At 44.1% G+C, this 14,839-nt stretch overlaps 1 protein-coding gene across 1 annotated transcript in view; it reads left to right on the top strand.

Annotated features, from left to right (window-relative positions):
* The first annotated feature begins 2,561 nt into the window (after positions 1–2,561).
* Positions 2,562–14,839, top strand: part of KIF5A (kinesin family member 5A) — a 34,828-nt gene continuing 22,550 nt past the window's right edge. The window contains exon 1 of the mRNA XM_080659779.1: positions 2,562–3,155. Coding sequence (XP_080515905.1) covers positions 3,027–3,155 — 129 coding nt within the window. The 5' untranslated portion in view covers positions 2,562–3,026. The remainder of the gene's footprint in view (positions 3,156–14,839) is intronic.

Raw genomic sequence — 14,839 nt, 5'->3', positions numbered from 1 at the left:
TGGGACCAATAGGCTTTTTAAGTATAAGTGTGTCCCATACCATATTTGGGACATAATAGCACAATAAATATTTGTTTTTTATTTGAAATTAAAATTTAACTGGTTATACTGGTTTTTTGTTTGTTTGCTTGTTTGAAATATATTTTTATTGATTTCAGAGAGGAAGGGAGAGGGAGAGAGATAGAAACACCAATGATGAGAGAGAACCATTGATCGGCTGCCTCCTGCATGCCCCACTCTGGGGATCAACCCGAAACCCCAGCATGTGCCCTGAACGGGAATCGAACTGTGAACTCCTGGTTCTTAGATCGTCGCTCAGTCACTGAGCCACGCTGGCCAGGTTGATTATCCTGTTTTTTTCTTCAAATTTGGCAATCCTATTCAAGTTCTTAGATAAGTGATGGTTCTATGTCAACACCCTCTGTGCTCTTAGCCACTTCACTTGTTTCAAAGCTTTGAATTTGACAGTTGAATAAAATTAAAACAAGAACAACAAAATTTTGCGAGGATAAACATAGTATTGCTACCTTTTCATTTTGCCAAGTACATTAAAGGAAAGAAAATCTATTTACTATTGCCATCATCCCTTAGCAGAAAAGTAAGAAGAACATACTCTCAGAATAAATTCTGATTTATGAAAAATCACACTGTGTGTGTGTTTTATTTTTGCAAGGGGTGGGGGGCTTACCCATAAACCTTTGTCTCTGACCAATAACCCTCCATGGACTAGCATTTTGAAACTCCTTTACTTAAGGATGCCACCCTGGAGCTCCTGGGGGCCTGAGGTTGGGCTGTTTCCCAGGATATACCCTAAGCTTTCAGGATGCTGCAAAACTTAGAAATAGTGACAGACCAAGTGACTAGAGAGATGTTTATTTTCCTGAGTTTGGAACTCATTGTCATTCTATGCATATTCCCTTGGCTCCTTCCAAAGCCTCTATCCCTCTTTCTTCATAGTCCTTTTGCCTTCCTATCCAGTTTATTATTCTGAACCCTTCCCCTTCCGTTTCTTTAAGATTCAAGGTGGGTTAGAGGTATGGGCCCAACTTTGGAAGCCCTCCCAGTTGAATTCTAAATGGTTAGGTCTTGTCTGGCCAGGCCATTATTCTCTCCCCTTGCCTCATAGTGTCTGAGTGACCTTAGACTATGGTTAGGCAGAACCTCTATCCCCTCCTCCCTTCTTCCATCACCCTGCTCCTCCCCTTGGCCTAGAGCCTCACCTCCTGCAGTCTAACTCTGTTGGCCAGCCGAGGCCTGTGATGTGGAGAAAAATCAATTTGGCCAGCTTCTAGATAGTTCTGCCCAGGGGCTGCAGCAGAAGTCTGACCTAAGGGCAGGAAGGACAAGTAATCTCTAGGCTTGGCTTTTTTTTTTGCCAGAGAAGTGGGAGAAACAGAGAGGGAAGGGGGAGAAACGAAAGAAGAAAGGCCTGAGATGTTAGAACGCTGGCCAATAGTAACTGAGACAGGAAACACACTCAAATAGGTGTCAAAACCTGCCTAAAACACAAATTCAGAGGTCTACCCCAGAAGTCCTCTCTTAAAGTCCCTCTGGCCTTACCCACCCCATCACCACCCCTCCTTCACTGCTTTCTGACTCCCTTTCTCTTGCAAAAGTTACTGCTGCCCACTTTCATTCCAGGCCCAACCTATGAGGCAAAAATGAAAATTTTATCTGCTCTTGAATTCTGATAGCCCAGAATGGGAGCTTGTTTTCCTTCAAACTGAGGACCTGGAATGTATGTTGGGACCTCACCGGTTTGGCTGCAGACTAAAGGGTCCTGCGTTGGATTCTGGTCAAGAGCAGGTACCTCTTACCTCGGTTGCTGGGCTCGGTTTAGGGCTGGATCTCGTGCCCTGGTCAGGGCACGTGAGGGAGGCAATCAGTCCATGTGGAACATCGATGTTCCTCTCTCTCTGTATCTTCCCCTCCTTTCCACTCTTAAGAAAATCACTGGAAAAATATCCTCTGGTGAGGATTAACAACAACAACAAAACCCTAGCCAGTTTGGTTCAGTGGATAGTGCGTGGGCCTGCGGACTGAAGGGTCCCGGGTTCGATTCTGGCCAGGGCACATGCTGGGGTTGTAGGCTAGATCCCCAGTAGGGGACGTGCAGGAGGCAGCCAATCAATGATTCTCTCTCATCATTGATGTTTCTATCTCTCTCTCCCTCTCCCTTCCTCTCCGAAATCAATAAAAATATATTACAAAACAACAACAAGGAATGTATGTTGGGGACATACTGGTAGTAGACTGCACCCTGTATGCAGAGGGAACAGAATAGCCAAACCTCTGATACTCTTCTCTGAAAAAAATGGGACCTAGACAGCCATCTCCATGGGGGTATAGGCCACTGCCCTTGAAGATTGAGTGGGTTGGGGTGTGTGGAGAGGGAATAAGAAGTGTGCTCCCAATTTGGAGAGAGGATTGTGACGGGGTGGAGGATGCCCTGGAGTAAAGGGGGCTGGAAGTGCTCTTGATTCTCTTCCCTGGACAGGCTACAGGCCCTCCCCAGAGCCCTTATTCCTTTCAGAGGGGTGGAGTCTGGGGGCGGGACAGACAGGTTAGGGATGTGGGATGCAGTGAGTAACTTGGGCAGGGAAGGGGTGAGGACAAGGTTATCTTCGAGAGTTAGGGGTGAGAAGAGGAGGCAAAAGGGGAGGAAAGGTGCCACAGTGGGTGATGGACCTGGAGCGGCCCCCACATCCCCGCGCGAGGGAAGCCCCGCCCCTCTCCTCGGTCGCCGCCCCGCCCAGGCCCGCAGAGCGGCGCTGCAGCGCGAGGGGCGGAGAGGCAGAGCGCCCGGAGAGGACCAGACGCCTAGGTCGCCCGCATCCCGCTGCCGCAGGAGAGAGAAAGTGCGCCCCGGCCCTCCTCCCCAGCCTTCACCCGGGCGCCCCCAGACCTTTCTCGGCCCCAGAGACCAAGCACCTGTCCTCCGCCTCGGCCTCCGCTGAGCTCCCTCCTTCGGAGCACGCACCTCTTCTGCCGCCCAAGGAGAGCACCAGCCCCAGCCGGCGACCACCATGACGGAGACCAACAACGAATGCAGCATCAAGGTGCTCTGCCGATTTCGGCCCCTGAACCAGGCCGAGATTCTGCGGGGAGACAAGTTCATCCCCATTTTCCAAGGGGACGACAGCGTCGTTATTGGGGTGAGTGCCTCTCTAGGAGGGAATTTCGGGGAGGGGGCAGGTGGTTGCATCCTACCCCTCGCCGAGCCTTAGTCCCTGCCTATCACTCTGTGCCCCCTCTCCGCTGTTCATCCTCCATCGTTTTCGCCGAAGCCCCTCCTCTCCCCTGCACCAGGATGGCTGGGTGTGGCCTGGCAGGCCCGCTGCCAAGTCTCTGCAGAGTGGGAGGGGGCTATTTCCCCGCGATCAGGTCACCCCCTTCCCCTCGGCTGCGCCCTGCAGTGTCCCCACCCCTTACCACCAGTCCTGTTTTTTTCTAATGTTTTCCCTCACCCGTAGAGAAAGCGCATCTTCCCTTTGTTATTGGCTCATATCTCTACCCCCAGCTCCCAGGAAGGGAGGGAAGGGAAGACTAGTGGATGGACTAGATCCGAGAGGGCCAGTCCAGGGTCTCTGCGGAGATACACAAGAGAATGGGCTCTGGGACCCAGTCCTCCATCATTTCCTGAAATAGTTGCAGCCTGGTCTTGGAGGGAGGGCACAGGGCTGATGAAGCGTTTTCTGAGAAAGACATACATTGATGCCACACCTAGTTTTGGGGAAGCCTCTGGGATCCTAAGGAAATGTCTGCTTTTCCCTCCCAGGTACAGTAGGAAGAGGATTTCAAACCTCCTAATTCTCCCTAACAAATAAAATAACCAGACCCTGAGATCCTAACAAGTATTTGCTTCTTCATCCTTTCTGTTGATCCAATAAAAAGTAGCAAGCCACCTCTACTTCATCATGACAGCCCCTACCCATGGAGGAAATCGTATGAAGGAGAACTAATATGTGCTGTGTGGTTGTTACTCTACATATATTATTTAATCCTCAAAACAACACTCTGAAGTTGGTGTTAATATTTCCATTTTACAGATGAGGAAATTGAGGCCCAAAGAAGTTGAATGACTTTTCAAGGTCACACTGTGACTTCATGGATGTGAACCTAAATTTGTGGCTCCAAAGCTCATGTCTTTTTCTCTATGGCATATTGCCTCCACAGATTTCTATTCTGGTCCTTTATTTGTAATGGTCCAAGGGAATTTCTAGGGAACTCCTTACCTACCCCTCCTTTTCTAGATTGGTAGGGATTTCCAGGCTAAGGGGTGAAAGGATTGGGGTGGAGTCCAGTAGGGCTTGAGGGGTGCTGGGCCAGGAAACTAGCCACCTTGAGAAGGGAGGGACACATATGAGGACAGTCCTCAAGGTCAAGAGCACTTCTTATGTATCTTTGATCCATAGTGTTTGGCACAAGGCATGTTTGTTAAGGAAATGAAAGAAAGAAGGGGCGGGCGCCTGGGCCTTCTGAATCAGTGAGAATGGGACTTAGAGTAAACAGGCCTTACGAAGAGAGCTGCTGACATGTTCTGTTCCCAAGGGCCCCAGTCTGGCATCACACCGAGCTCTCTCACCCACACTGTGAACTCACATGGGTGCTGGTGCCATGTGTGTGTGCTTATGAATGTGAATGTTTGCCACATTGAGAGGGCCCCCATCTCTGTCTCAGGGTCCTTAGGCCTCACAGGCCAGTGGATCAACTGTGAGGGACTCGTCTCTGAATAGTCTGGACAGCAGGCATTAGCTATGAGAGTTGGAGCTTCAGGTCCTTCTGAGATATAAAATCTGAGAAACAGGAGGGAGTTGGTTATGGGGGAGCAAATCTACAAAAGGCTTCTACTCTTAAGCCTTTACTGTAGATTTTTTCAGGTAAGTCTACACCAACTCCTCTAGACTCTCTGGCTGTTCATCTTGGCTTGGTGAGCATGGGGCACAGGGTGATATTGGGAGAAGGAATTGTGATGTGGATCTGTCCAATTCACGCAGCTAAACAGGAGAGACACAGTGGAAGGTGGGGAAGGAAGAGAGACGAGGAGAGGCCCAGGAGGGCCCCCTGCCAGTTCATATTCTAGCTTAGCTACATAGCAGGTCCTTCCTTGTCTGTTTTACCTGATACATGCAGGGCTGTACCTTTGTCTCACTCTGTATCTTCCCTTGCCTTAGCCCTTCCTGTCACTCTCTCACTCCAAGATAAAGGCTTATGGGGGGCCATTTTGTCTCAGGCAGCATCCTTGGAGCTTGTCTTCCCAGCCTTACTATTCATTTGTCATTCAAGAGGCTGAGGGAGAAGTAATTTTTTAGGAGACCCTTGAGGATCTCCTCAGGGGCCCTGGGTGTGAGAAGCTCTGAGGAATTAATGAAGGGAACTGCTTTGAGATGTCTGGGAATATGAGGGAAGAGTGAAAGTGGGAGAGAGTGATCTGTCCACACCCAGCCCCTGTTCCTTTCTCTGACAGCTCTCAGCTCTGCCTCTGCAGCACGGCAGCACGGCCGGCTGGCTCTGGGCTTCAGACTCTCTCATTTTTGTGGGCTTTTTCTGCTTGGCAAAGGGTAGAAGAATAAGCTGGAGGGGCAGCTCTGTGAGCCTTATCCCTCCCTCAGTCCCCTGACTAGTCCCAGGAATCTGGGGCACAGGGCTTACCCAAAGTTAATGGCCTGAGTCACAGTAGAAGGGTGTCTGGGTCACTGTCTGTATGTGCTGTGTACCTTGTTTTGCTCTGTATGTCACTCAGAATCCATTGTGACTTTTTCACCAGAACCATTTAAGTGTCTCTTTTTTGGTCTTGGTGGTCAGTGTCCCAGAGCCTGCTTTTCTGTGCAGCTACATTTATACCAGATGTGGGAAGGGTGACAATAAAGAACACACACACACACACACACACACACACACACACACACACACACTTTCTTTCTCTCGCTCTTCTTTTTCCTTCCCTCCCTCCCTGATTCCTTCCCTCCCTCCCTTCTTCCCTCCACCCCTCCTCCCCTCCTTTCTTCCCTCCTTGTTTCAAGTGTCCATTACCTTCTACCTCTCTCAGGTAGTTAAGTAGGTTCTTAAGGAGGAAAAACCCCAGAACCATCAAGTACCTCGTTTGGAAAAGCTAGGTTGGAACCTGCAGGATTATTAGAGCAGTCATTATTGTTTGGGGTGGCCGGGGATTCCTTTGTTATTTGAAGAGGGGGAGCAGGCAGGTGTCCCCTTAGTTTTGGGGGGAGTCTCATAAAGGAAAATGGGGAGGGGAGGTAATGTTCACTGTGGCCCATGTCGCTCCAGCATTACCATGGCAACAATCCCCAGGGGTGTCACCATGGAAATCAGGCCTGGTGCTGGGAAGTTCAGCCTCTATTAAGCGTTTTACTGAGGGTTGAAAGGTTGGTCATCTTTGGACCCTGATTGTAGGCCTTCCCATCAGTTTTAGTCAATACATATAATGGAAAACTACTGAAAGGTGCTGGGAGACACAAATGGACCAGGAGACAACAAGGAGGCTTGGAGTGGGCTTAAAGTCCTGGGCTTCGAGGCTGAAGAGAGGCTCTCTGGAGAAGGCTGTGGGGAGTGCTTAGACTGCTGTCTGTGCCAGAGAGTGTGGGTCTCAGGGGCACTCCTCCAAGGAGCAGGGTCTCCCGGAGTGTTTCTAATTTATCAAGTCTTCCCATCTCTGACATTGTACCAGCTTGTGGGGTCTTGGATTACCTGGGGGAGAGATGGTGAGGGAGGCTCCTTGGAGAGGATGGGTGGGAGAATTGCATAATTCTGAAAATTCGGTTGAGGTTGGAAAAACAGAATGACAAAAAGCTTTAGTTCTGTCTGGAAACATTAGGAGAAATATCCAAATTGGGGGCGGGGATATATGGGGAAGGGGGAAGGAAAAGCCATATAAGGATCTGACGCAGTGTTAGTACTTCAGTTCTTAGATCCCTTTGGCAGTGTGAGTCTGGAATCAGATTATTTGGGTTTGAAACCGGGCTCTACCATTTCTCAGCTGTGTGATTGTGGGCAAGCTACCTACCTCTCTGAACTTCAGTTTCTGCATCTATAAAATGGAATAAAAATAGTATCTACCTCCTAGAATTGCTGTGAGCATTAAATGAGATAATGCATATAAACTGCTTAGCACAGTGACAAGTACATAATAAACTCCTGATAAGAGTTAGATGTTATTATTATTTTTTATATGCCATCTCCCCACAAGCTAGCCTATAACACAATTAGGAAGTGGTTAACATTTACCCCTCTTACTGGTTGTTTTTCCAAACATCCAGGTCCATAGTATCTTCTTGCTCTTCCTCTATCAATATCATTTTTTAAAAATATATTTTTATTGATTCCAGAGAGGAAGGGAGAGGGAGAGAGAGATAGAAACATCAATAAGAGAATCATTGGCCCTAGCTGGTTTGGCTCAGTGGATAGAGCGTCGGCCTGCGGACTGAAGGGTCCCAGTTCGATTCCAGTCAAGGGCATGTACCTTGGTTGTGGGCACATCCCCAGTAGAGGGTGTGCAAGAGGCAGCCGATTGATGTTTCTCTCTCATAGATGTTTCTAACTCTCTATCTCTCTCCCTTCCTCTCTGTAAAAATCAATAAAATATATATTTTTAAAAAAGAGAATCATTGATCAGCTACCTCCTGCATGCCCCCCACTGAGGATTGAGCCCACAACCCAGGCATGTGCCCTTGGCCAGAATCGAACCTGGGACCCTTCAGTCCGCAGGCTGACGCTCTATCCACTGAGCCAAACCGGCTAGGGCTATCAATATCATTTTAATGATTATTTATGACGACCATCCTATGGGCCAAGGATTGTATCTGATGGAATTTAGAAGGAATCCCTGTGTTCAAGAAACTCTCAATCAATGTGGTAATCCAGGCTTCGGAGTGGTCTGGGCAGAGGCCTGGGAGGGGCATCAGAAATGGCTTTTGCTAGCTCAGACTGTGTGGCTCAGTGGTTGAACGTTGACCTATGAACTAGGAGGTCACGGTTCAATTTCCAGTCAGTGCACATACCCGGTTGTGGACTCAATCCCCAGTAGGGGGCATGCAGGAGGCAGCTGATCAATGATTCTCTCTCATCATTGATGTTTTTATCTCTCTCTTCCTCTCCCTTCCTCTCTGAAATTAATAAAAATATATTTTTTTTAAAAAGAAATGGCTTTTGCTAACACATACTTCCCCAAATTCTGGAGAAACCCCCCACAACATACTATAGTCTGACTCAAAGTAATTGGGTGTCAGTTACTTTAAGATATAAATAATGGTGAGATGAGTAGTCTAAAGGCAGAAAATGTAGAAAACCACTGGTCTAGTTATTCTCATAAAAAGGTCTGACAAAATGAATTTATCCTGTGTACAATCAATAGAAAATTAAAAGAAATTTACACTTTGACAGAAATAAAAATCTTAAGATAAAGATATGAAGAGCTAGACTTGGAATTTAAGGGAAATGGTAACAGGCCTTCCCAGAACCCTGGAATTATAATCCATGGCTTTCCCTGCTCATGAGATTACAAAGTGCACCATTTCTAGCTCTTGGATACATTTTATCCTCACAATACTAAGAATGCCACTCTTCCTCCCTCTCTGGTCTCTTCCTACTTCCTAGCCTATTGCTGAAGGAAAGGGGTTCCTCGGGCAATAAATGCCTTCAGCACTTGGAGAGCGCCCTCCGTTTTAATGCTCCTGCAGCACCCTTTGGAATTCTTTAAGTGGGAGTGTTAGAGAGAATATGAGAATGAGTCTGTGTGTGGGGGGTGGGCTTGAGAATTATATTTAAGCCCTTTTGGCTGCATGCCTAGCTTCAAGAGGCATGGCTAGACATCATTGGTGGAGAAGAAGTGAGAGTCATTGGTCTGAAATAAACATGGCTTTATTTCTGTTTCTTGGCCAATGGATGGAAGAAACATTGAATTATATTACAACTCAGGAATCTAGGTTCAATTAAATAATAAAAAAAGAAAGATATTACCACTGAGGAGGAGAGGCATCAATGCCACTTTAAATTTGTTTATTGTAACACTATGATTTTATTCTATGTATTAAAGATTTTATTCTTTGTAATGAAGTGTAATGACAAACTGTACAGATAAAAAGAATGGAAAATTCACAAAAGTCCTATGAGTAACCCATAAACTCACTCACACCTTAAAGAAAGAATCAAGGTAGACTTTTCTTTAATAATATCAAACATAATCTGATTACACATTAATATATTTTGGTTGTTGACAAAGTTAAAAACAAAGAAAAGCACATAGAAAAGACTAAACATCAGTCAAAAGTCCCCCAGCCCCCCCAAAAAACACTGTTAACAATTTTATATATTTGTTTTTAGTTTTTTCTGCATATATATTTTTTAATTAGTGTATCATAACCTAAATATTGTTTTATAACCTATTTTTTCACTAACAAAATATCATGGCTATTTTATCATCAAATATTTTACATAATTTTATTTTTTGAAATGTTTAATTTTTCAATAAGTCTCACATGCACATGTGACAAAATTCAAATAATATAAGAAGGTATACAATGAGAAGTAAACCTTCCTATCTCTCTCCTAGCCACCCAGTTCCCCTTTCAGAAGGCAACCTTATTACCAGTTTCTTGTGGATCCTTCTAAAAGCATACTATATATATTTACAAGCAAATACATATACACATATACTATACATACTGTTCTTTGATTTTTTTTCTTAACAATGAGTCTGAGAGATTCTTTTATATCATCACATACAGATCTATGTCATTCTTTTAAACAACTTTTTAACAACTGTATAATTTGTTGTAGGGATATGCCATAATTTATTTAATCAGGTCCATCAATAGGAACCTGGTTAAATAAATTATGGGTTATCCTAGTATTTGCTATTTTTTAAAATATATTTTTATTGCTTTCAGAGAGGAAGGGAGAGGAAGAGAGAGATAGAAACATCAATGATGAGAGGGAATCATTGACTGGCCGCCTCCTGCATGCCCCCTACTGGGGACCAAGCCCACAACCCGGGCATGTGCCCTTGACCGTAATCAAACCCGGGACCCTTGAGTCCACAGGCTGACGCTCTATACACTGAGCCAAATCTAATACTGAGCCTAGTATTTGCTATTACAAACAGTTAGATGACCTTGTATATATGACTTGCATATGGAGAATAAATTTTTAGAAGTGGAGGTCATAAGGTGTATGCATTTCAAAATTTAAGAGCTAGTTCCAAATTGCCTTTCATAGAGCTGGCCCCAATTTATATAAGCCCTCACCAATGCAGTGTATCATCAAACTATTTTGTTTTGGCCACTTTGATAGGTTAAAATGGTATTTCATAATCTTAATATGCATTTCTCTTACTAACAATTAGGTTGTGCATTAATTCATATTTTAAGAGCCATTATAACATTATTTTATGATGTTATATTTCATGATAGCACTTACTGAGGTATAATTTCTATATAGTGAGTACACATGTCTTATGCAAACAGCTGGATAAATTTTATAACATTTTTTTAAATATATTTTATTGATATTTCACAGAGAGGAAGGGAGAGGGATAGAGAGCTAGAAACATCGATGAGAGAGAGACATCGATCAGCTGCCTCCTGCACACCCCCCACTGGGGATGTGCCCGCAACCAAGGTACATGCCCTTGACCGGAATCGAACCCGGGACCCTTAGGTCCGCAGGCCGACGCTCTATCCACTGAGCCAAACCGGTTTTGGCTGTAACATATTTTGACACTCATGTAACCATTGCCCAAATTGAGATCTAGAGCATTTCTGTCACCCCTGAAAAGTTCCCTCATGCCCCCTTCCTGTCACTCTCACCCCAGGCAACCGCGATGTTGACTTCTATCACTATTGATAAGTCTTATCCATTCTTGAATTTCATACAAAGGGAATAATATAGTATGTGCTCTTTGTGTTTGAGTTCTTTCACTCAACACATTTTTGAGATTTATTGATCTATTATGACATCATTTTACATAGCAGCAAGGAATAAAATATATGTACATGCCATAATTCAATCAATTTCTTATGTAAACCAGTCCCCTAAATGTTACTATTTGAGTTGTTTTCAATTTCTGGTTATTATAAACAGTGTGACAATAAACACTCTTGTAAGTAAATATTTGCTACAAATATATCTGGGTCAATGGCTTCATACAATTCAAGGTTCTGATTATGTATTTCTGAATTGCACCCATAAAAGTTGTACCAGAAAATAATGAGGTGCTCATTTCAAGGAAATTATACTTCCTTGAACCTTCATCTACACTGGGTATTACAATCAAGTTTTTGTTTTTCAATTTGATAGGTGAAAAGTGATGTTCCTGTTAGTTTCCTTTTTTAAAAAATGTTGAACATCTTTATTGAACACTTGTATTTTTTTTCTCTTGTTAATAGCTAGCTCTTGCTCATTTTTTTTAAATTTCTTTTTTGATTAAGGTATTACATATCATTGTCCCATTACCCCTCAACCCTCCCCGACTCATGCCCTCACCCCACTGTTGTCTGTGCCCATTGGTTAGGCTTATATGCATGCACACAAGTCCTTTGGTTGATCCCTCCCCTCCCCTACCTTCTCTCTGAGGTTTGACAGTCTGATCAATGCTTCTCTGTCTCTGGATCTGTTTTTGTTCATCAGTTTATGTTGTTCATTATATTCCATAGATGAGTGAGATCATGTGATATTTATCTTACTCTGACTGGGTTATTTCACTTAGCATAATGCTCTCCAGTTCCATCCATGCTGTTGCAAATGGCAGGAATTCCTTCTTTTTTACCGCAGCATAGTATTCCATTGTGTAGATGTACCTCTTGCTCATTTTTTATGTTTAGTTTTGTGTTTTTGTTTCTAACTTATGAGAGCTCTTTATCTAGTAAGAATATTAATGTCTTTGTTTTAAAAACTTAAATCTTTCTTATTTAAAATTATGGGGTTTTTATTCTAGAAAAATTTTAAATCTAAATCCAAAATAATAAAAAACTCCTAAAATCTCACTCTGCAAGGAAAATCACTATTAACATGTTTTTTCTATGCAAGGTATAAAAAATATACTTTTTAAAAACGGAAATAAAATCATCCTTTACATACTTTTTTTAGACTGATACTATTTTAAAAACCACATTTTTTAACTTATTATACCTTGCCATATCATTACATATTTTATAACATCATCTATGTTTTCTTTTTTAAATTTAAAAGCAATATGCTGACTCTGGCCAGTGTGACTCAGTTGGAGCATTGTCCCATACACCAAAAGGTGGCCGGTTTGATTCCCAGTCAGGGCACATAGCCAGGTTGCAGGTTCAATCCCCAGTCAGGGCGTGTGTGGGAGGCAACCTATGAATGTTTCTCTCTCTCCCTCTCTCTAAAATCAATAATAAAAAAAGAATAAAAGAATAAAATAAAAGAGATATGTTGTCATTGTAAAACATTTAGATATCACAGAAAAAATGTAGTTAAGTATATGTTCCTGTCATTCTGTTCTCCATTGGTAACCACCATTAACAGTTCTGTATATAGTCTTCCATATCTTTTTCCTGAGGTTATTCTATCCATACTCCTTCTGAAAAATGTAATCACATTATATACATTGTTTTTATTTTTTCACTTAACAATCGATCTTCGATATATAATATACGTGAACCAACCTGGCTTACTATTATTTTTTCCAATCTGGCTTATTTTAATGGGGTTAGAATATAGAGTTCTCATAACCAACGTTTTGATGGATGTTTAAATTGTTTCTAGTTTTTCTTTAATACACATCTCTTCAATGAACATCTTTCAGTGCTTAAGCAAGTGTTGTAAAATGAATTCCTAGCAGTGCAATTGTTGATACAAAGTACACACAGAATGGACATTTAAATATTTAATAGAATTGTCCTCCAGAAAGGCTCTATCGGTTTACAGCTTTCCCTTTATTGTAGAGAGTGCCTTCCCAACTTCTTCCTCTTGGTGGATTCTGTTTTGGGGCTTCATAGGCTTTCATCACAGAGAGACCAGATAAATATTTCAGGTAGATTTTTATTATAAGCCACATTTTTCAAATCTTTCAAATATTTTTTGTTTTTTATTTTTTATTATGAAAGATAAATATTTTTAATATTAAAAATAATATTTATGCCCTAACCGGTTTGGCTCAGTGGATAGAGCATCGGCCTGTGGATTGAAGGGTCCCGGGTTCAATTCCGGTCAAAGGCATGTACATTGGTTGCGGGCACATCCCCAGTAGGAGGTGTGCAGGAGGCAGCTGATAGATGTTTCTCTCTCATCGATGTTTTTAACTCTCTATCCCTCTCCTTTCCTCTCTGTAAAAAATCAATAAAATATATATATACTTTTTAAAAAATAATAATATTTATTAGTTTTCTTTTATGTACAGAAGTAACAAGAAGGAAACCAAATAATGCACTATTGTCTCACCCTCTTTGACATTAATTAAAAATCCTATCTAATAAAGAAGGAATATGCTAATTGACCATCACACCCTCACAAATGGTGGCACCCACAGCCAATGAAAAGAGGAAATATGCTAATTGACTGTCATGCCCTCGCAAAGATGGTGGTGCCCAGTCCCCTCAGCCCCGCCTCATCCAGCCGGAGTCCCTCAGTCTCCTCAGCCCTGCCTCATCCAGCCTCAGTCCCCCAGTCCCCTCAGCCCCACCTCATCCAGCCAGAGTCCCCCAGTCCCTTCAGCCCTGCTGGGGGGCAGCAAGCACCACGCGCCTCATTCAGCTGGAGTCCCCCAGCCCCCTCAGCCCCACCTCACCCAGTCCCCACAGCATCCAGCTTCATCCAGCTGGCGTCCCCCAGTCCCCTCAGCCCCGCCTCATCCAGACTCAGTCCCCCAGTCCCCTCAGCCCCACCTCATCCAGCCTCAGTCCCCCAGTCCCCTCAGCCCCACCTCATCCAGCCTCAGTCCCCCAGTCCCCTCAGCTCCGCAGGGGAAGGCACTTGGGGACGATCATGCAGGCAGGGGAGCAGTTAGGCGTTAATCAGGCCGGCTGGGGTGTGGTTAGGGGACTATCAGGCTAGCAGGCAGAGTGGTTAGGGGCAATCAGGCAGGCAGGCAGGTGAGTGGTTAAGAGCCAGCAGTCCCAGATTGTGAGAGGGATGTCCAACTGCTGGTTTAGGCCCAATTCCGGAATCGGGCCTAAACCGGCAGTTGCACATCCCCCGAGGGGACCCAGATTGGAGAGGGTGCAGGCTGGGCTGAAGGACAACCTCCCCCACCCCAGGCACAAATTTCGTGCACCGGGCCTCTAGTATATAATATTAAATATGGTTTAAAGATGTCAGCAATCCAGGATACAAAATGAAAAATGAAAGCCTTCTCTCTTTCATCTTCTCTCCCCAAAGCCATGGTTCATACTTTTGTGTAATTCCTTCTAGAAAAAAAATTATATATATATATATATACATTTTTTAAAAATATATTTTATTGATATTTCACAGAGAGGAAGGGAGAGGGATAGAGAGCTAGAAACATCGATGAGAGAGAGACATCGATCAGCTGCCTCCTGCACACCCCCCACTGGGGATGTGCCCGCAACCAAGGTACATGCCCTTGACCGGAATCGAACCCGGGACCCTTCAGTCCACAGGCCGACGCTCTATCCACTGAGCCAAACCGGTTTTGGCATATATATATATTTTGATGCACATTCCAGCTCTAGCCAATTTTATTAAAACATGTCCCCCAGCCCTAGCCAGTTTGGCTCTGTGGATGGAGCATCGGCCTGTGGACTGAAGGGTCCCAGGTTCGATTCTGGTCACGGGCACATGCCTGGTTGCGGGCTCAATCCCCAGTGGGGTGCATGCAGGAGACAGCCGATCA

This window comes from Plecotus auritus (genome assembly GCF_963455305.1).
Source record: "Plecotus auritus genome assembly, chromosome: 3".
NCBI lineage: Eukaryota > Metazoa > Chordata > Mammalia > Chiroptera > Vespertilionidae > Plecotus > Plecotus auritus.
This window is presented reverse-complemented; position numbering and strand designations above follow the sequence as displayed.